The following is a 20,621-nucleotide window of genomic DNA, read 5'->3' on the forward strand; positions in this document are numbered from 1 at the left end:
TCTAGGCAGCGGTGGCCGCAGCTCTATCGCATTTCGTGTTTCTGGCGAGACGTCAGCTAAGTCTTTCTCCCGTAGGTTCTTTTCAGTGCGGTACCCGCCCGCGGTTCCCTCCAGGACAGCACCTAGTGAAGGTCAGAGGAGTCGCGGGTCTGTTTAAAAGGTCAGTTGGAAGCTGCGGTGGTTCGATCGGCTGGGGGATGGCGCAGCTCTAGCGGCACCGGCACCGGAAGTGAAGGGGCCACAGGGCAGCCATAGCGAAGTTCTCTGGCGTCTGGGTGGGAAGTAGGGGGCGGGATGAAAGGGGGCGAGGCTTCCTCTCCCGCCTTGAGAGAAGGAGGCGGAGGGGGAAGTCTCTTTCTTCGCGCTAGTCCTTGGGCTCCTCTAGAGAGCTTAGAGGTTTTGTGGGGTTTGCTCCACCTGTGTTCCGGGAATTTGTCATATATTCAGCCAAGTCTCATTGGCCGTGGGCGCCTCCTTAATTAAGACGGGGAAGGCAAGGTTCTTAGACACACGGTGCGTGGGGACAGGTGTTTCCGCGTGCTCCTCTGGCTCTTCAGCTCCGGGTTTCGGAATGCGGAGAATTCCCGAGCCAGCCCTGACGCTGCTGCTCTGGCCTCAGGCAAGCAGCTGTTCCGCGCTGCACGAGGCTTATGCTGCTTTTTGAAAGGAAACTGCAGCCGCGGTTTCGCAGGGACCGAAAACACCTTAGATAAAAGGAACTCCCGACAGGCCAACCTCTAGTTCAGGGCAGCCATTGGTCTTGTTCTCTTAGCCAAATCTTGTGTTCTGTTAAATGAAACAGAAACACATTTGAAATGGTGGAAATGGAGTATTAATTGGCAAGTTGTCGTAAAGAATGAAATCATTAGGGAAATGGAAAATATCGTCAATAATCCGCGTTGACTACATTCACTCAAAAAGAACTGTTTAAGGAAAGCCGAATCAATTTCCCATTCAGAACAGTGATTTTTTTCAAGATGACTTTTTGAGAAAGTGAAATATATGTTGGTATTTCTGTTGAGTGGCCCAGTAGCAGTGATCTGGATAGCTTCTTAAATTATCTTCGTAATACCTGTTTCGAACACTATGGTTAAGTGATTTAATAATTTATTGGGTTTTGTTGGCAGTTGGTCTGAAGATAACAGGACCTCTCAGTGACAGATATGCGAGTGTTACTGAGGTGAGTTCTAGAATTTTAAGTACTTAATATTTTTATCATGGAATATGAACAAGTTTATGATTTTCCCCCCCAATTTAAAAACTGGCATATAAAAAAGATATTTCAATAAGAATTTAGAAGTGAAGTGATTTTTTTCCCCCTTAGGGAAATTATAAAACTGTACTACTGAACTTTGCAGGGGTATTAATCTCTAATTTCACTACACAACTTTCAGCTGTAACGTTCAGCTGTTACTATCCAGATAACATGACAGTGGGCATTTGGAAATTACTAAAAAGCCAAAAGAAGAACACAACAATCTCTTGTATTCCCTTCACCAAAAAGTAATTACAGTTTATACTATACAAAAGAGTTTCACTTTTTCATTGGGGTTTTTTGTTTTTTTTTTTTAATATCTTTATCAATTTCAGAGAGAGAGATAGAAACATCAGTGCTAAGAGAGTCGTCATTGATCGGCTGCCTCCTGCACACCCCCGACTGGGGTCCAGTCTGCAACCCCAGGCATGTGTCCTGACGGGGAATTGAACCGTAATCTGGTGATCGGAGGTGCATACTCAACTGCTGAGCCATGCCCTGCCGGGATTTTTCATTGGTTTTGTTTTACAAGGTAAAGATCATTTGAGTCCTGCTCATTTTGTCACCCATGTTCTTTTTCTTTTTTCTTTTGTTTTTTAAATCCTCACCCTAGGATATTTTTTCCATTGCTTTTTAGAGAAAGTGGAAGGGGGAGAGAGAGAAACACCGATGTGAGAGAGACACATGGACTGGTTGCCTTCCACACACAGGTGCAGACTGGGGCTGGGGATCAAGCCTGCAACTGATCCCCAGCCCCAGGATCTATGGGCCCTTCAATTCCACGGGCCAGCCCTCTAACCACTGAGCCAAACTGGCTAGGGCCTATGTTTTTTTCTTTATTGAAAACAATGGGAACATAGGGAATATTTTGTTCTTAAAGCATTTTTATGGCTGCATCGTGTTCTGTAGGATAGGTGCACAATAATTCATATAGCCCCATCTCTTCACGTTTTCTATTACAGCAATATGTCTGAATATTCTCCTACATATTATACAAGATTTTGCTTAAGAACTGGCATCTATGGCTAAAGTTTCTAGACATCAAGGTTTTCCTTCACATCCCTGTTTATTTCTTTAGAATAAGTTCCTGGAAGTGAAACTATAAGGCCAAAGGGATTGTACATTTAAGGCTTAGATTAATCTTTGTAAAGCTGTCCATCAAAAAGCTTTTGCTCTTACTGTGCTTACATTTTTTGTTGTCTTTTTTGCTTTTATTACATTTTCTGCTTTTTTTTCTTTAGTTTTATTTTTTTAACTTTCTCTCCTGGTCTCTGTTTATTCAAGTAGAATTATTACAGTCTTTAAGTCACAGATTTAGTAGAATAAATTTGAGAATTTTTGTTGGACCTTAGGAATAATTTCTTAAAACTAATTTATTTTTTTACTCTAGTTAGGCATTTGTGTAGTGAAACATTCTGCTTCACAGAGGTTGCTAAAAACAAACAAATTGTTTTTATGGTATAGTTAGTTGAGCTTTAAGTGTTTTACATTTCCTGTAACCTTTCCTGAAGTTTTCCATCCTTAGGTGCATTCTTTTTGTGCTTTCATACCCTTACAAGGACCCTTTACATGACTCGTAATATTTACTTAGCAGTTGCTTGGTTCTCCCCAGTTTGAGACACTACTTCCAGACAGAAGCAACAGAGGTTTTAATCATTGTTACCTTTGCCTACCTGATACATGATAGATGCCCTGTCATTACTTCTTATGACTTTGTATGCACTTTTTGTATACAAAATATGTAAAATAAGCTAACTTAGGTTCTAACAGTAGTCTTTTTATGAAAATTCATGATGTTCCACTGATGCTGCTTTAACCTTCAAAAATACTTGAGATCTCACCTGTGAAAGTGTTTAGAAATTTTTTTTATGGAAAATTTAAAACATTCTGTGTTCTGAGTATGTGGGCTTTGTCTTTTACAGTGAGCTTCATTTTGTGGAAAATGAAGGAAGGTGTTCCAGTTTTGAAATACCTGAATTTGCTCTCTGTTGAAAATTATGTTTCTGGTAAGCAGTTTTACTTAACTATTTTTTAGTAATCAAGATTGGTCGTGTTACTATCACATACATTTCTTTTGAAAAATGATAGAATTTGCTCCACTGTACAGCTGTTTCTGTAAATGTCTGTGTCAAGAAGTAGAACACTGCTGTGTTGATTGTAGCCGCCTGATGATTCCTAGTGATTTTGGGGGTATTTTTGTTTTGTCTTAAAGTTTAAAATTTGCTTATTTGTAACCAAAGCAACCTTTGCAATGTCTGTATGATCTTTTGCCATATTAGGTGTCACTGCTGATTTTATGGCCACATGGAGTCATTGGTACTGGTTTTCTTTCACATACAATTCAAACTAGAATGACAGCATATTTTAGGATTGGATTCAGCTGATCTAGGTTACCTAGTGGCATTCCTACATGGCAAGGATCTGTACTCAAGGAGCTTACTGTCATTAAAAGGAAGAACATAATTAAACATATGGAAAGTAAGTAAAAAATAGTTATTTCAAAAGATTCAATCATTTTAGATTAACTTTTTAAAGATTTAAATTATGGCTCACAAGAATAATAGATTTATGAAAAGTTTATTATACAGTATAATCAATCTCATTGCTTTTAAGAGGACAAATTATTTGATAATACTGAATAGAAAGAAATTTAGTGTTCATTGCAGACTTCTCAGAGTTAGTGAGATGTAATATGTTAAAGTTTAAGAAAGGAAGACATTCTAAGTGGGTGGAAGGTTGTGATCAAGAATACAATTATATAAGGAAAGCTATGTTTGAGATAGTGAGTAAACCAGTTTGGAGAAAATGATTGACTAAAGATTACATTGGAAAAATTGTGTGAGGCCAACTTGTCAGTGTTTCTAGAATTAGCTGAACATCAGAATTATGTGGGGTGCATATTCTCTATACCGATTTAGGAACCTGTAGAGAGCCTTGAAAGCTGGGTTGTGAACAGTAAATGAAGATTAAAATTTTTGTTTTATTTTCAAATTTTACAAATCAAAATGGAACTAACAAATTATATTTAATCCCACCCCAACATTAGATTTTTAAAAGTTTTCTTCCCTGTCTGTACGCATATAATTTCTTTAGTCTTAGAGTAATTTTTATTTTTCTTCCTTTAACATTAAATATGACTATGCAGTCTCCATAATAATTTTAATAACTGAAAATATTCCATCAAATTGTTTTACCATTAACTTCATTTTCTGTTGCCTGGCCATATTTAGGTTTCTCCTTCTTCAGTATTGTGTTATAATTATCATTTATGTGCATACAGTATTTTCTGTCTTTTGAACTGTTGTTTTAGGATTGATTTAAAAGGTCATTGTATGAACATTTTTATGACTCTTAAAACATTGCCATGTTGTTTTCCAAAAGAGTTATAATTTACACTGTCACCATCGTTGTGAGTTTAACTGCCAGCTTTGTGTAGTGTATAATTATAATCATTTTTGCTAATTTAATAGGTGAAAAATATGTTGAGCTCTTTTTCTTTTTTAGTGAGGTGGATTTTATTGGTTGTTAGTAATACACAAGTTGTCTATTCAAGACTTTTGTCTATTTATGTATTAGAGTCTTCATATTTTTTAAATCTTTTGAGTTTATTAAATACTATTCAGTAGTAATTTGCTGCAAATATTTTTCTATGTACATTTCCCTTTTATTTTTGTTGAGTGTTTTTGAACAGACACAGAGAGTTATGATGTACACAAAATGTATTTTTGGAGAATTATTTTGATACAGTGTCCAATGTGACTGAAATGACACAAGAATTGGAGGTAGGGAGACATTAAGATACTGTTGCAGTTGTGTCAGCCTAAGATAAAACTAGAGTCCCACCTGGAGAGAGGAAGGAACCAGGTGAGCAAGAAAAAGAGTTGACAGCGTTTGATCTCTAATTAATTATAGAGGTAAAGAAGACAGAAAACAAACCACTCAAGATTTTTAAAAGCAGGTAATAGAGCGTGCCAGTAACTAATTTAGAAAGTCAGAAGAGACCACTGGTTAGTAAGGAAGATGAAGTCAGTTTTAAACTGATGTGAGTTAGAGCTTGGTGTGTCCAGTAAGCATCTAGTCTTCCTTTTCTCAAAGTGCCTGTGCGGTCCCTAATTGGGACAAGGCATATGCTGGACCTTTATATTGTCTGTATTTTGACTTTCAATTTTATTTTTCCATTAGACTTTGGTGCTTTTATCAGAGCTTTATTGTTTCTGATTTTTAAAGTATAACTTGAAAAGTTAAAGTGGATTAATAGTAAACTAAGTGCAGGGAAACCAGATGATTCTCAGACTAAATTAAGAGGAGGTTAGTTTTTCATGATTGAAAAAAAATAGTGTAAAGAGAGTATCTTGGAAAATATATGGATGCTTTTAAACTGTTCAGATATGTGGGATGAAATATCTTTCCTCTTCCTCAGTGATTTTAACAAAATATAGAGAGGAAACGTAATTCTGTGAAACATGATTCTGTAAATATATGACATCTAAGTAAAGGTGTTCATTGTCTTATTATTTTGGAAACCATTTTTATTTCAACAGATGAAATTTAATTATTTATTTTAAGGAACAACTTTGACAGACATGAAAATACGGGGTAGGCTAACTTTTTTTTTTTTTTTAAATATATCTTTATTGATTTCAGAGAGAGAAAATCATTGATGAGTCGTCATTGATCAGCTGCCTCCTGCACATCCCCCCACACACACCCCCCCCCCGGGATCGGGCCCTCAACCCGGGCATGTACCCTGACCTGGAATCGAACCATAATCTCCTGGGTCCTAGGTTGATGCTCAGCCGCTGAGCCACGCTCGGCTGGGTGTGGAGTAGGCTAACTTCTGAGTGTCTTTCAAGAGGAAGAGCCACCCTAGCTGGTTTGGTTCAGTGGTTAGAGCTTCAGCCTACAGACTGAAGCATCCCAGGTTCGATTCCAGCCAAGGGCATATACTTTGGTTGTAGGGGCATATACTTTGGTTGTAGGCTCAGTCCCTGGCTCTGGTCTCTCTCATATCGATGTTTCTCCCTCCCTCTCTGAAAAGCAGTGGAAAAAATATCCTCAGGTGAGGGTTAAAAAAATGAAGAGCCTGCTGTGTCTAGTTAATTTCCCGTGGCCTTTCTCTCCCCCCACCCCTTTTCCCTAGGGCTTTAAAAAATGCTTTCTGCTATTTAGCAAGGAAAAGGTTACAATTCTGTTTTAGAAAAAAAGGTCCCCCCCTTTTTTTCCTTTTTGATTTGGCTTTCTAATCTATTTTTAATAAAACCTAAACTTTTGGTGTTAGTATATGACCTTATGAAATTTGAGCTACTTTGTTGCATATATCAAGACACTCTTATCTCATTTAAATAATTAGGTATAAAAAAGTTTTCCCATCATAATGCTTAGCTTTGAGTTACAAAGATTTAACCTATTTAATGAAGAAAAAGTAATTAGAACACCCAGAAACATGACATTTGTGCATTAGTGTTTTTGTTTTTTTAATAATCATCTGAGGATACTTTTTCCATTGCTTTTTCAGAGAGAGTAGAAAAGGGAGGGAGGGAGGGACATAAATGTGAGAGGCACATCAATTGGTTGCTTCCTGCACATGCCGGGATTGGGCCCGGGGATCAAGCCTGCAACCAAGGTATATGCCTATGGCCCAAATCGAACCCGGGACCCTTCAGTCCACAGGCCAATACTCTAGCCACTGAGCCAAACCAGCCAGGGCTCAGCATTAGTTTTTAATGACTGTGTGGTATGTGTATGTTTGAATTGCTTCTCTTTATAACCCCTTTGCTCTGGTATCTCTTTATTTTTCAAAGATTAAGTCATTTGAGTTACTTACAGGATGTAGATCTTCTCCATGCCCCCCGTTAGGATGATAGCTTTAAAAATTATTCGGGGATAGCAGAGAAGATACTTCCAGCTTTAGAATGTGTAGGTGTGGCCAGGCTTTTAGTGAGTGGTGTGGTTTAGAGCAAATGCCTTAACCTCTGTGCCCCGTCTGTAAAATGGGGATAATAATAGAACTGACCTGACAGGGTTAGGATTAGTATTAAATAAGTTATTAAGACATGTAAAGTGCTTAGAATGATGCCAAGTATTTAGGAAGCACTCAGATATTAGGTGGTGGTGTTAGTGTGTGTAAAGATGTTATATAGTGTCTGTCATTCAAAGAACATTTTAGAAGAATACATTATTATAAACATATGCAGAAATGAAGCATCTAGACTCTGCCTCCCATTCAGTACCTTCCAAAAGGTCATCTCAACCTCTCTCCAAATGTCCTACTTCTCTTTAGGTATTATTTGCTCTTGTCACACAAAAGCCATCATGTCTCCCTCCACAGGCCACTCCGGCCTGGCCCAGCTCTTTGTTTTTATTCATACTTTTCCCACTATCTGGAATGTTGCCCTATTACATGTGGTCAAAAGCTACTAAAGTGAAGCTTTCCATAATACCCCTACAACTGTGGTAATCTGTCCATATGGATTTCCTCTTACAGATTCCTACCATTTTCTTTGTTGCATCTCAGCTTTCTGTTCCCTTTTTAGCCACTGCCATGTTCTTCACTGAGTTCTGACATCTTTACGGGCAGACACCTATACCTTATTCTTCTTTGTAGGTTTAGAACCTGTCACAGGCCTTGGCACTTAGTAGGCACTCATTTGTGGAGTGCAAGTTTATAAAAGGTATAGCAAGCGAAAAGGTGATGTTTAATGGACAAATGGGTGCCAGTGAAAATGTGCTTTGTCAGTGTTTGTACACCAGGAACATCTTGCCTGATCAGTTACTGAAAATGAGATCACTTGAGGTTTTAGGAATTGGGTCAGATTCAAGAACATGTAGGGAGTAGAATATAATGGCTGCTACTATACACAGATCAAGAATTTTCACTAGAATATCCCCCCTCCTTTTTTTTAAAGATAGTATGTCTAATTTACCCCCAAAGGTATTGTTTTTCTGACTAACTGATTTTTCATAGATCTGCCCTCCTACTAATCTTTGTTACCACCATTGTTCCAGATTTGTGAAGTTTGGCTAGGACTCGGTACATCTGCTGCCAATAACAAAATATATAAGCCACCTGGCTCAATCAGTTATTGAACCTACTCACTCTACAAGTACATTTTTCTTATCACAATGCCATAATACCTCTAGGCATGAAAGTACTCTGAGAAGAGGAACTGGATGAGAGATATTATGAAGACACTTATTTGATCCTTGGTTACTATAATATTGATAGGGTCTTCTCCTCTAGATTTAGAAGAAATGGGAATGGTGGCACATCAGAAGATTAAGTTAAAATACCGGGCTCCTAGTAGGCGTTCATAGAGCTAAAGAAATTATGTACTCAGCTTAAAAATTCTATGAACTTTTACAGTAATTCAGTGGGATGTCCTATTGCATAAATATCTTAATGTAGAAAACACTGTACTTGAAAACCAGATGTTCTGTGCTCTGATCATAAGAGCCTGCTTGCATTGGTTGTGACCTGGGATACATTGCTCAAGTGTTTGCTTTTAAAGTGGAAGGGGCTTGGCACTAGGTATTTATAGTTCCTAATACTTAAGAGTTCCCAATCCAGCACGGTATTTTTTCAAATAAGAACTCCTGTAAGTGTACTTAAAATATTTATGTACTTCTGAAAGATTAACTGATGTTTTAACAACCCCTGAGAATCAGAAGTATCAGACATTGACTCAATAATTTTAGCGCTTAAGGAAGTTGCTGCTGTTCCTCCCGCATAGGATCAAATTCTGACAGAAGCTTTAATGTCCTACCTACCTCACTGTTTTATTTAACAAGTGTTGTAAATGCTTTTGTTGGCTAGTGAAACAGATATTTGAAGTAATAGTTAAGCAGCTTCACTGAGGAATTTCACTGTAGCGATGTTTCTTTAGGCAGAGGAGGGGGCAACTGGAAGATGTCACAGGGGAAGGATTCACTTTTTTTTCTTTGGTTGGCTTATGGTATGTTTGGTAGTGTGTTACTGAGTTTGCTAATCCTAACGGCCCACTTAGGGATTTATATTCATATTTGTATTTAAGTTTACCTCAAGTCCTGTGGCAAGCACAAACAAAAAAAATTTCCCCTAAGTAGGTTCCCTCAAACCAAACTAGAAACCTTTTTTTTTTTTTTAATCTCTATTTCTTAGTCTTTATATACAGTCATAAAACTGCTTCCAGTATTTGTATAATCTTTTTTTTTTTTAAATATTTCTTTATTGATTTTAGAGAGAGGAAAGGAGAGAGAGACAGAGAGACAGAAACATCAATGATGAGAGAGTCATTGATCAAGCCCACAACCTGGGCATGTGCCCTGACCAGGAATCGAACCCCATCATCTGGATCCTAGCTCGACGCTCAACTGCTGAGCCACGCCCGGCCGGGCAAGTGTTTGTATAATCTTGATGGCTTAGGACAGGGATGGGGGTTTTTATATGAAGGAACATAACAAAGAAAAGCCATCTTCCTGTTTCTTATTCCTCTATGTATCACGTGATATTGTCTTTAAGGCCTTTAAATTGCAGAGGGAACCTCGGTAACCAAGGCAAATTTGTGCTGTTTTCCTCTTAAATGTGAAGTTCTGCATTTTATTACACTGTCATGAAGAACTAGTTTGCTACCAGTAAATACGTAAGCCACAAAACTTGCTTCTCTGTGCTGCCAAGTACTTCCTGTTTTGTCAGATTTCCATTTAGGGGAAAGAATGGATGAGCTTGAGTTTCATGTTTAAAGCATCTCTCCTGAAGTTCAGTTTGGAAGCTGTTCAAATGTTGAGATGGGGGGTTGGGAGGTGGCACATCCTGTCTACACTTGAAGACATTTGTCAGAAGGCTTCATTTGGCTTGTGTTATGAAAGAGGATTGCCTGGAAGAGAAACTTTTGTCATCAGAAATTATTAGCATATGACTTGCCAACGCTGTGGCTCCCCTTTAGGCTTTCCACATCAAACGTGTTGCAGTTTGTGAATGAATCATTACATAGCCCATGAAGGAAGAATCTATGTTCATTTCTAGTAGACTTTTCCTCTACAAATACGTAAGAACTGCATTCAGCCACATTTCCTCCGTTTTCAGCAGGGATAGAGGAAATAGAATAGATAGAAATGGACTACATTGTGAATATAGAATATCTTTGGGGGAAAGGTTGCAGTAAAAGGACTGAAAGAATCTTTTGCAACTAAAATAGTGAAAAAGTAGAACGTTAGTTATAAATGATGAATTATTTGTCATGTTTTTCTATGAAATCAACTTCTAATTAGGTAATAGAATGTGTCAGTAGAACACTTTCAGTGTAAACTTGAATCCCCTCATATTGCTGGTAAGGAAATCTTGTGTTAAGGTTCTTTTGCAGTCAGAGAACCAAGCGTAACACTTTCTTTGACCAAATTGGCCTGGCCTGCCTTAAGTCAGAGCTGTTTTTCTCCTGTTTGACCTGACACTAAAATGAGGTGCTTTTTAATCCCTGAATACTTACATAATTTCCTTGTTATCGGCTCCCTGGCATTTTGGAAATGTTCAGAGAACTGATGCTGATTTATAAGATCTTTGAAGTCATCTATTATAAAGTTTCTACCAGATACTTTTCATCATCTCAGAATGTGCTATTTCTGAGACATGTATTTCTTTAAAAATGCAGTGAAAAAAAGTTTTCCTAAATACCTACCCACCGTGATCTTCGGTCTCACCTTCCATTTTGATTATAACAGACATTTCGTCTGTTGAAACCCTTTATGTTATTGTTCCTGTTGCCATGTTCTCCTTTTAATGACCTGGGTCCAAATCAGTGAATCTCAAATTTTAGTGTATTTATAAGCATTACATTAGGTTACTTGTACAAAATGCAGATTCCTGGGTCTCACTTCGACCTAGTGAGTTCAATCTATTGAGGATTCTTATGCAGGTGGTCTTTGAACCAAATGGTTGCAGTTCCACTGTCATCTAAATTCTGTTTATAAAGATTAGTCTTTTTGCTTGTTTCAATTATTGCCATCTCAAAACTTTTTTTCCTACTAATTAATGAACATCCTTAGTTTTTCTAAATGTCCGAAATTCACTGATAGGAGAGCTCATCCTCCTAGATCTCCAGGAAACTGTCCATATTCCCTTCCTTGTTTGTCAGTTTATCTTTTCCCCCCTTCCCAAAGCACACGTTTGTAGTTCAGAATGTACATACAGTATATGTATATGTAGTACACGCATATTTCTAATATACCTTGCCTAGTGATTTTTAAATGTGCCTGTTTTTCCCACTGGGGAAATAAGTATAGAATAATTCTCCCATACTGCACATTGGTCTTGTTGACTTTCCTGAAAGTTTTTTAACAATTTCCATTCCCATATGGACTGTATAGTCCAACTCCTTAAATGAATTTTCCTAAATTCCACATTATGGTTCCACATATAAAATTCCAAATCATACACTTCAAACACAAACTCAAAATGTGTAAGGACCCTTGCTCTTCAACCTTTATATATTAACCACATTACACCGGCATTTACTATTTTGAAGAGCTATTATATATGGACTAGAAAGATACATATAAGGTGATTACCTTTTGAAGGGGTTGGATGTGGAACATCAATTTGATTTGTAATGTGAATTTTCTGAATCTTTTGCTCATTTAAAAATTCATACAATTGTTGAGTTTTGAGAATTCTTTGTATATTTTGGACACATGTCCTTTGTAAGGTTAAGTGATTTCCAAATATTTTTCTCTAGAGTTTTTTGTGTCTTTTCATTCTTTTTCTAGGAGAGCAACTTTTAATTTGTGCGAAATTCAGTTCGTCAGTTTTTGATATAGTGAGAACTCTATTTTTAAAACAGATTCAGAGGTCTTCTGTTTCCTTCTAGAAGCTTTAGAGTTTGAGGTACATTTTGGCTTATCACTTTGAGTTAATTTCTGTATATAGTACCAAGGTATGGTTTGGCTTTTGGTGTCGGTTTCTGTTTTTACATTATGGATGTCTGTCCAATTGTTCCAGCACCATCTGTGAAAAAGCACTATTCTCCATTGATTTGCCTTTTCACCTTTGTCAATCAGTTGACCATATTTATTTCTAAGTCCGTTGTAAGACTCCATTCTGTTCCATTAATGTCTGTTACATTAATTTATATGGTCAGGTGGCCATGGGTCTTTATTTTTCAAAATTGTCTTGACTGCTCAAATTCCTTTGCCCATATAAATTTCAGAAACAGCTTGATGATTTTTTTACCACTCTCAACCCCACCCCCAAAAAAGAGCCTCTTGTGAATTTGACTAGCTTTACATTGAATCCATAAATCAGTTAGGGAAACTTGAGAATACTGAATCTTCTGATCAGTTTCTGTTTAGTTCGTTTTCTTGCACCATTTTGTAATTTTCAACATAAAATCTTGCACAATTTAAATTTATACCTAAGTATTCCAGTTTATGCCATTTTAATGGTATATAATCCTCATTTTATAGATGAGGAAATTAAGTAACTTGCCCAAAGTGACACAATTATCAAATAACAAAGCCAATTTGAAACCTATATGAACTTATAAACCACTAATCTGGCTTTAATTTTGATGTTAGTTTTATTATGAAATTGTTGTTACAGTGGTGGCAGAAAGGAAGCCCTAACTTCTTTTAACAAGAAAAATCCCATTATCATGCTTTCATAAAATACTTGATTCCACCCTGGCCAGTGTGTCTCAGTTGGTTGGACGTCGTCCCATGCACCAAGAGGTTGCTGGTTGATTCCTGGTCATGGTAGCTGCCCAGGTTTTGGGCTTAAACCCTATTAGGGAGCATGCAGGAGGCAGCTGATCAATGTTTCTCTCATCGACGTTTCTCTCTCCCTCTAAAGTCAATAAAAACTTACTTTTTAAAAAAAGACTTGATTACCCCAAAGTTTATATATTTTCTGAGCTTGAGTTTTCCAGATCTTTTCAAATCATAAATGATGCTCACCTTAATTTACAAGCCTCTCTGATCAATACAGTAAGTAGTGAACCAGTAGTTTTTTTCCAGGATATTTTTTGTTCTATTTTACGATTACAGTTTGCATTCAGCACTTTTGTATTAGTTTCAGGTGTACAGCACAGCGGGTATATATTCATGTAGTTACAAAGTATTCCCTCTGGCAAATCAAGTGCCCACCTGGCACCACAGATAGCTGTTACATTTTTTACTATATTCCTTCCCTATGCTTTCTCTTACATGCCCATGACTCTTTAGTAACTAATTAGCAGTGCTTCTTAATCCCATCACTTTTTCACTCTGCCCCCCAACGCCCGGCCTATTTCACTTAGCATAGCCCCTCTAGGTCCAGCCATGCTGTTGCAAATGGTAAGATTGCATCCTTTTTTTATGGCTGAGTAATATTTCATTGTATATATGTACCACAGCTTTTTATTCACTCATCTATTGATGGGCACTTGGGTTGCTCCCATACCTTGGCTTTTGAAAATAATGCTGCAATGACCATGGGAGTGCATATATTCTTTCGAATCAGTGTTTTGAGTTTCTTTCAATATATACCCAAAATTGGTCTACCTTATGCTGCATTTCACTAGTATGAATTACTTCAAATTTTTTAAAATGTGTACCATTAGCGTTTGAATGCCTACTGTGTGCTCACCAGTGAAGATGAAAAACATGGTTTCTTTTCTTGAACAACTTCATCTGTGGGAGGGATAGTCAACACCGTAACAGATGCATAAACACGTAATAGATGCATAAACACGGCCAGTGGTAGAACAAAAGCTTTTACTTGGTTAGGTTTAAGAATACTCTTACTCCATGTTTTGGAGTTCCTTTTTCTTTTTTCAAAGTAGTTTGACAACTATTTAGTGGGAAACATGTAAAGAGCTTTGAGAGGAAGAAATCATTTTAGAAGGCTTTCTTTGGGAGGCAGGCAGAGTCCTTAGGAAAGACTACTTAAGAAATAGCCTATGCATGGCGAATTCAATACAGATATGGTAGCGTATAGGAAAGTAAAATAGAATCAAGTCTGGGTTCCATTTCCAAAGGTAGGTAATTCAAAAGTTAGAGAAACAATATTAGGATAGGGTGTTCTACATTTAAGTCATTTTCATTTGTAGATTTCTTCTGGTTTCTTAATCACATTTTAATAAGTGGATAATTTTTACAAAATGAGAAAGGAAATGTTAGTCATCTTAATTGGCTCTTCAATTTGAAGAGTGTTTTGTTTCAATCAGTTAAACGTATTGACCTACAATGTGGTTTTTCTCATTTATTTTTCAGGTCCCTTTATGAATGATAGACATAAAAGCAGATGGATACTATTATCAGATAAGTGCTTTTATAGTCTTAATAAATTTTCTTATTTGTAATCCCTAAACCAAAACTTGATTCTTTAAAATTTGTTTTTTGTTTTTTAGGTACCAGCGTCAAGGTTTACAGGAATCAAGGTACTCAGTCTTTTCTGAAAATAAATTTGTAGTCTTATATAAAGTAATAGGTACTAGCTTTTTCTTTCCTCAGAGGCTAATGTATCTCAGTGGTGCAGTTACACAGTGCCCCTGTAACTGGACCTAGACCAGGGGTGGGGAACGATGGGCCTGTTTGGTCTGGCCCTGCCAAGGCAGCCGCAGGCTGGACTTGAAAGTCAATAAATTTAGCTTTTTTCAAATATAATTTTTAACTTGATAATTTTGTATAGCCCATGAATGATGTTATAAATATCCAAATGGCCCTTGGCAGAAAAAAGATTCTCCACCTGACATAGATTATTAAACCTATTAGTATGTATGAAAATAAATTGTTTTTCTTCCATAATAGCTGAAGAGCTGGGTGTATCTGGCTTAAACAGTTTTAGATTTATCTGATGTTATGGCATCTGTACTAGTTTTCAGGTGGCTTAGCTGCTCAAATTTAGGTTTCTTTAGAACCACTCCTGTCTTTTAAAAAGGTTAACTATACTGATATAAGAACACATGTACTCACAGTACAGTAATAGGAGACCCATGTATTGTTCTTACTTTGGAAGTTTGGAAAAGAATGGCCATAGATTGGCTTGGGGATAGCCAGCTTATTTACTCTCTCTGTATAGCTAGATCCAGTTTAATTCCGTTTAGGTGTTTGGCCAAGGCCAACACTGGTGCCATTCTGAATTAAACGTATGAGCTGTAAAATGTAACAGCTAATTTTATATAAATGAAGCCATGGCAGTGACATTGGTTTTGGCTTATTTGTATAGTAGTTAGCTATTCAAGTACAATGATTTGCTACTTGAACTACACAGATGCTCAAAGTCCAGCAGTTCCCTGCTGCTAAACTCTGTGACTAGGTTACCTTCCTAGGAAAGCATGACAGTTGAATGGAGTGAGCCTGGCATGAGCCCAATTACGGATGTGTACACCTGGATACTTGGCCTGAGTTCAAATTGTTTCTTCCTGCTGTGAATGCTACTCTTCAGGTTATGACAATCGTTCTTGTAGGCCACAATTCTGAATGTTCTCAATAACATCTCTGTTTAGAGTACTTCCACATATATTCTCATTTATTTTTTAGCATAAAATATGAGTATTTTTATATAAACTTTACAGATTGAGAAATTTCTTAAGTGACAGAATAGCAACTTTATGGATACTTAAATCCACTCCTCACCACAATAAAAGAAAAAAAATACATTCTTGACTCTACTGGAACATCTTTCTTGTGTGTGTACAACTAGAGGTTAACAGTGGCTGATGATAAACAGTCATTTCACTAAATACAAAAGTGGGCAATTGCCTACTACATTGGTAGGTCATTTTTACACAACACCCCAGCAGAATACAACCTTTCGATCCTAGCTGGAATGGAGCTTTGAATTAATCTGATTCCAAAGCCTCTATTTGCAGCATTTTAACTAAGAAATTTTTTAGTAGGCATAAATTTACATTTTAATGCTAAGAATATGTGTTCAGTTATCCCACCAATTTTGTCATGGAGATAGTAACCAAACTTCAAGAATTACAAGACAAAAATTTAATGAAAATTGGTCAGTGAATATGTAATAATCCAAGGGGCTAAATAGTTACATGGGGACTGTATTAGAAATTTAAAACAAATGCTGAAGTAAATGTTACATATTATCATCATCTGATTCATCTTCTTCCTTCAAAGATTCCTGTTAAGAGAAAAATAGTGTTTAAAATCTATTTTTCATATCACAACAACTGAAACTTACTAAAAATACTTTATAACTGAAAAATGAACACTGGTTTAGACTAAGGCACCCAACTAAAGAAAAGGATGATTAAATATGCCTTGGTCTAATACTCAAATGGCTTATTTTTTATAGACTATGCACAATATGAAAGTATTAAATGTCCTGAAAAAAACCTTGCCATTTTCACACACACACACAAAAAAAATTGGAACCAGGGCAGCTTTATCCCAATTGAGGATAACCTAGAAAATTTCTATCCTTAGTTCAACTTAACCTTTGTTATTTAATATAAATTGTTACTCTATGCTTATTTCCATGAAGTTTTCATGCAGTGACTTACCTTAGCATATTTCTCTGCCTCTTCCCTTATATCTTTTGGAACAATTTCATGTCTTCCTTTAGTTACTAGAAATTAAACCATATATTTAAATGAATTAAAAGCAAGGACTATATTGTGATTTGCAATACTATGCAATGTACCCAATCCACAGGTATGGTCCATCTAAGGTTAATTTTGTAAAGTTGTACTTTGAGTAATACCAGATGCTTTGAATTCATTCTTTTGTTTTCTCCACGTAGATTAAATATGCCCAAATTTAGCTCTTATGGAAACAAAGAATAAATTATGCTATGATTTATTCTGATGCTATAATAAATCTTGAGTATTCATTCATGTGTAGCATGATTTTTTTTTTAACTGTTCTTGAAGCTCTATGGTTACCATGCTAGAAAGAAAAACTTGGCGTCTCAGTAGTATTTTTAAAAACATGAAATGGATGTTTCAGAAAGTTAAAACTATTCATTTTAGTCGATTATTAAGCATAACTTTCCCTTCAAACAGACTACCTGAGCCCAGTCAGGTGTGGCTCAGAAGTTGAGCATCGACGTAGGCTCCAGGAGATTGCGGTTCGATTCCAGGTCAGGGCACATGCAGGGCTGCAGGCTCGATCCCTAGTTGCGAGCATGCAGGAGGCAGCCAATCAATGACGGCTCTCTCATCATTGATGTTTCAACTCTCTCCCTCTCCCTTCCTCTCTCTGATATCAATAAAGACATATTTAAAAAAAAAACACACACAAAAACGACTACCTGGTAAATTTGTTCAGGCTTTGTTTGTTCTGTGTCAGAACGCATTTTGGCAATATCTACTGCAGTGGAACATATGCATATTTCATGACCTAGCAGTTCTACTCTTATGTATATTTTCCAACAGAAATGCTATGCAGGTGTACCAAAATAATTGTACATGATGTCCACAGCTATAATATTCATTCTAGTAAAATAAAAATAAAAACTGGAAACAGCCCAACTGTTCAGCAACAGATGATGAATAAATTGTGGTACATTCAGGGAACAGAACACTATACAGCAAGGCAAATGAACAAATACTACTTAAAATACACAGCAACACAACTGACTTACACAAATATGTTGAAGAAATCAGAAACAAAGGAATACATATTATCTAGTTCCACTTATATAAACAGGCAAAACTCTGGTGCTAGAATTCAGGATAGCAGTTACTTTGTGGGAGATGGTAAAGGACTGATTTCAAGGAGGCCTACGAGGTGATCTAGGGGCTAGTCTGTTTTTTAAATACTTAATAATTTTTTATTTGAGTTCAGAGAGAGAGAAACATCGATTTTTGTTCCATTTATTTATGCATTCATTCATTGCTTCTTGTATATGCCTTGAACAGAGATTGAACCCATAACCTTGGTGTATGGGGAAGGCCCTCTAACCAATTGTGAGCTACAGGCCAGGGGGGCTAGTCTATTTGTTGACCAGAGCAATGATTATATGACTCTATCTATGTTGTAATAATTCATCAATTCATTTGTTATTTGTGTAGTTTTCTATATGTATGTCTTTAACGAATTATTTTTTTAAACTTTTTTTAAAAAGGCATCCAGTGGTAAATTAGGTTTGGTACAGACAACTTGAGAGAAAATAAATGCATAAAAGTAACTTACTTTCACCAACCCAGCTGAGCTCCAGTTCAAAAGCTTTATCCTTAACTTCATCATGTACTATGTAAATTCTAGAACAGAAAAATTATAACAATCATTTGGTTATCTACAAACATTGTATAATTCATGTACCCAGTCAGCACAAATTAGAACATCCACCCCTAGTATAAGTATAAAATTACACATATGCACATTATACATTTTATATTTATGAACACTAAAAAAGACAAATTACACGAGGATTGATAACCACTACAAATCATTCAAGATACCTTTAAATCCATGTTGTTTTATGCACTGTTTTAGAGACATAACTAAAAAAGATACCTCATAAAGAACACAAATGGGAAAAAACCATCATTACCTGTGTGTTTTCAGGATATTTGTTTTCTCCATTCATTAACTGATTATTTTTAAAATAAACTAATTTCTAAGTTTGCAATTATTAGTGGTTTCTTCTATCTGCAACTTCTTGGCAGGAATCTTTGTAAACCGTTGTCCATTTCCCCCTTAACCTGGCCTTCAAACTACATATAATACATTCCAAATTGCAGCAAACAAGGAGGCACTACCATGTAACATATTAAAGTAAAAATATCAAAAAAGTATCAGAGCAAAGCTTTCCTGTTTTATATTTTCCACTACCTTACACACTACTTTTGGAGGGCATTCCTAACACCTTGCTATACCTTAATTTTCTGAAATGAAGTAAAAGATACGTAGTGCTACGTAAGGGATGGCCTTCCTACACAGAACTAATTAGTGCCTACTATTACACCTAAATAGAAAAGGTCTGGTAAGGGCTAATTTCCAGGAGCACTTCTCAGTGAAGGAGCACTTATCACGTTAAACTGTTACACAATGAGAATTACTTTTTTATAAAGTGGGTTCTGCTTCTTTACAACTGGAATGGGGGAAGTTCTGGGAAAGGGGGCAGATGAATAGCAGGAGTGATGGACAATGAGGACTTTAAAAATTATACTTTTGAAGTTAATATTTTATTTATAAAGACTATCAGTTAAATTGAGATTAAGGGTGCCATTTAGTACACTTATTAATAAAACAGCTCTCTAGGACTTTTTTCCTTGCATGTATTACTGGCTGAGACAGTTGTAAAGAGCTGACTGACTAGACCATGTTCACGTTGGAATAGAGGTGCTGTGAATTCTCTGGAGTATTATGTTTATGACTATAAAATCTGAAAAGTTGGCTACAAAACCAGCATTTTAATTAATTTCTTTTAATCCTCACCTGAGGATATTTTTCCCATTGCTTTTTAGAGAGCGGAAGGGAGAGAAACATCAATTGGTTGCCTCCTGCACCCACCCCGACTGGGGCCAGGGATCGAGCCTGCATCAGAGGTACGTGCCCTTGACTGGAATCAAACCCGAGACCCTTCAGTCCACGTGCCGACACTCTAACCACTGAGTCAAACCCGCTAGGGCCAAGACCAGCATTTTTTTATTTTCTGAATTACCAAATACTTACATTCCTTGATCTATAAGAATTATGAAGCACTGCCAACTTGGTTTACTGGCTTTATTGCTTACTATTAACTATTACACAGCAACCTACTCTACCTGTAATATGAATCACTTCAGGCTTTCTTCAGTTTTTAAATGTTTTGAAATACCGCTCTTATCTTGTTACAAGAGCTTTTATAATTGACATTATTTTGCCCAAAGAAACATTATGTAAATGAGCCAACTTCACGGATCACATACAGAAATAATTAGCTGTAACTGAAAGTTTGTAAGTGAAGATTACTGTTATTGGGAATTTTGAGATTTGGGAAGTTGGGAACTAAAATGAAGTCCCCGGAGGTCCACTACGTCGTCCTACCCTTGAATTCTGTCACCTAAACAGGAGTTTATTTTATCAAAAGCTATTTTTCCCATTCCATTCATTGTCAAAATATGGATACTGTCTTCCTTAATTCATCTTCAAATATGAAATTCACCTTCTAAAAATTATGCAGTTACCGTCAAGTAAAACCACCTCTGAATTAATGTATGTGGTCAGGTGAAGAACTGTTCTGTGAGCAGTATGGAAAGTGGCCACTTACATCTTTGCAACTTCTTTAACGACATCACAGCAGGTCATGTCTTTCATCTACAGAAAATATTCAGTAAGTTAGGAGTCAAAAGAACACTTTCCACTTGTGTAACTATTTTCAGATCCTTTTCACAACCTGTATCAACAACCCATGCTCCTGAGAGATTCTCAGATATAAAACCAAGCAAAATCACCTAAAATCCCAAAAGAC

At 36.6% G+C, this 20,621-nt stretch overlaps 1 protein-coding gene and 1 long non-coding RNA gene across 2 annotated transcripts in view; one reads left to right on the forward strand and one right to left on the reverse strand.

The window, feature by feature from the left end:
* Nucleotides 1-17,982, forward strand: LOC107525906 (uncharacterized). The gene is made up of 4 exons (XR_001602100.2): nucleotides 1-160; nucleotides 1,128-1,180; nucleotides 3,178-3,261; nucleotides 14,474-17,982. It is a non-coding gene; the product is annotated as an uncharacterized LOC107525906 (long non-coding RNA).
* PSMA3 (proteasome 20S subunit alpha 3) overlaps nucleotides 15,704-20,621 on the reverse strand; it is a 22,514-nt gene continuing 17,596 nt past the window's right edge. The window contains exons 8-11 of the mRNA XM_016198190.2: nucleotides 20,421-20,467; nucleotides 18,359-18,426; nucleotides 16,726-16,790; nucleotides 15,704-16,343 (exon numbers count right to left, since the gene is read on the reverse strand). Of these exons, the coding sequence (XP_016053676.1) occupies nucleotides 16,299-16,343; nucleotides 16,726-16,790; nucleotides 18,359-18,426; nucleotides 20,421-20,467 (225 nt within the window). The 3' untranslated portion in view covers nucleotides 15,704-16,298. The remainder of the gene's footprint in view (nucleotides 16,344-16,725; nucleotides 16,791-18,358; nucleotides 18,427-20,420; nucleotides 20,468-20,621) is intronic.

The sequence above is a fragment of the Miniopterus natalensis genome, chromosome 1, assembly GCF_054644295.1.
Source record: "Miniopterus natalensis isolate mMinNat1 chromosome 1, mMinNat1.hap1, whole genome shotgun sequence".
Classification (NCBI taxonomy): domain Eukaryota; kingdom Metazoa; phylum Chordata; class Mammalia; order Chiroptera; family Miniopteridae; genus Miniopterus; species Miniopterus natalensis.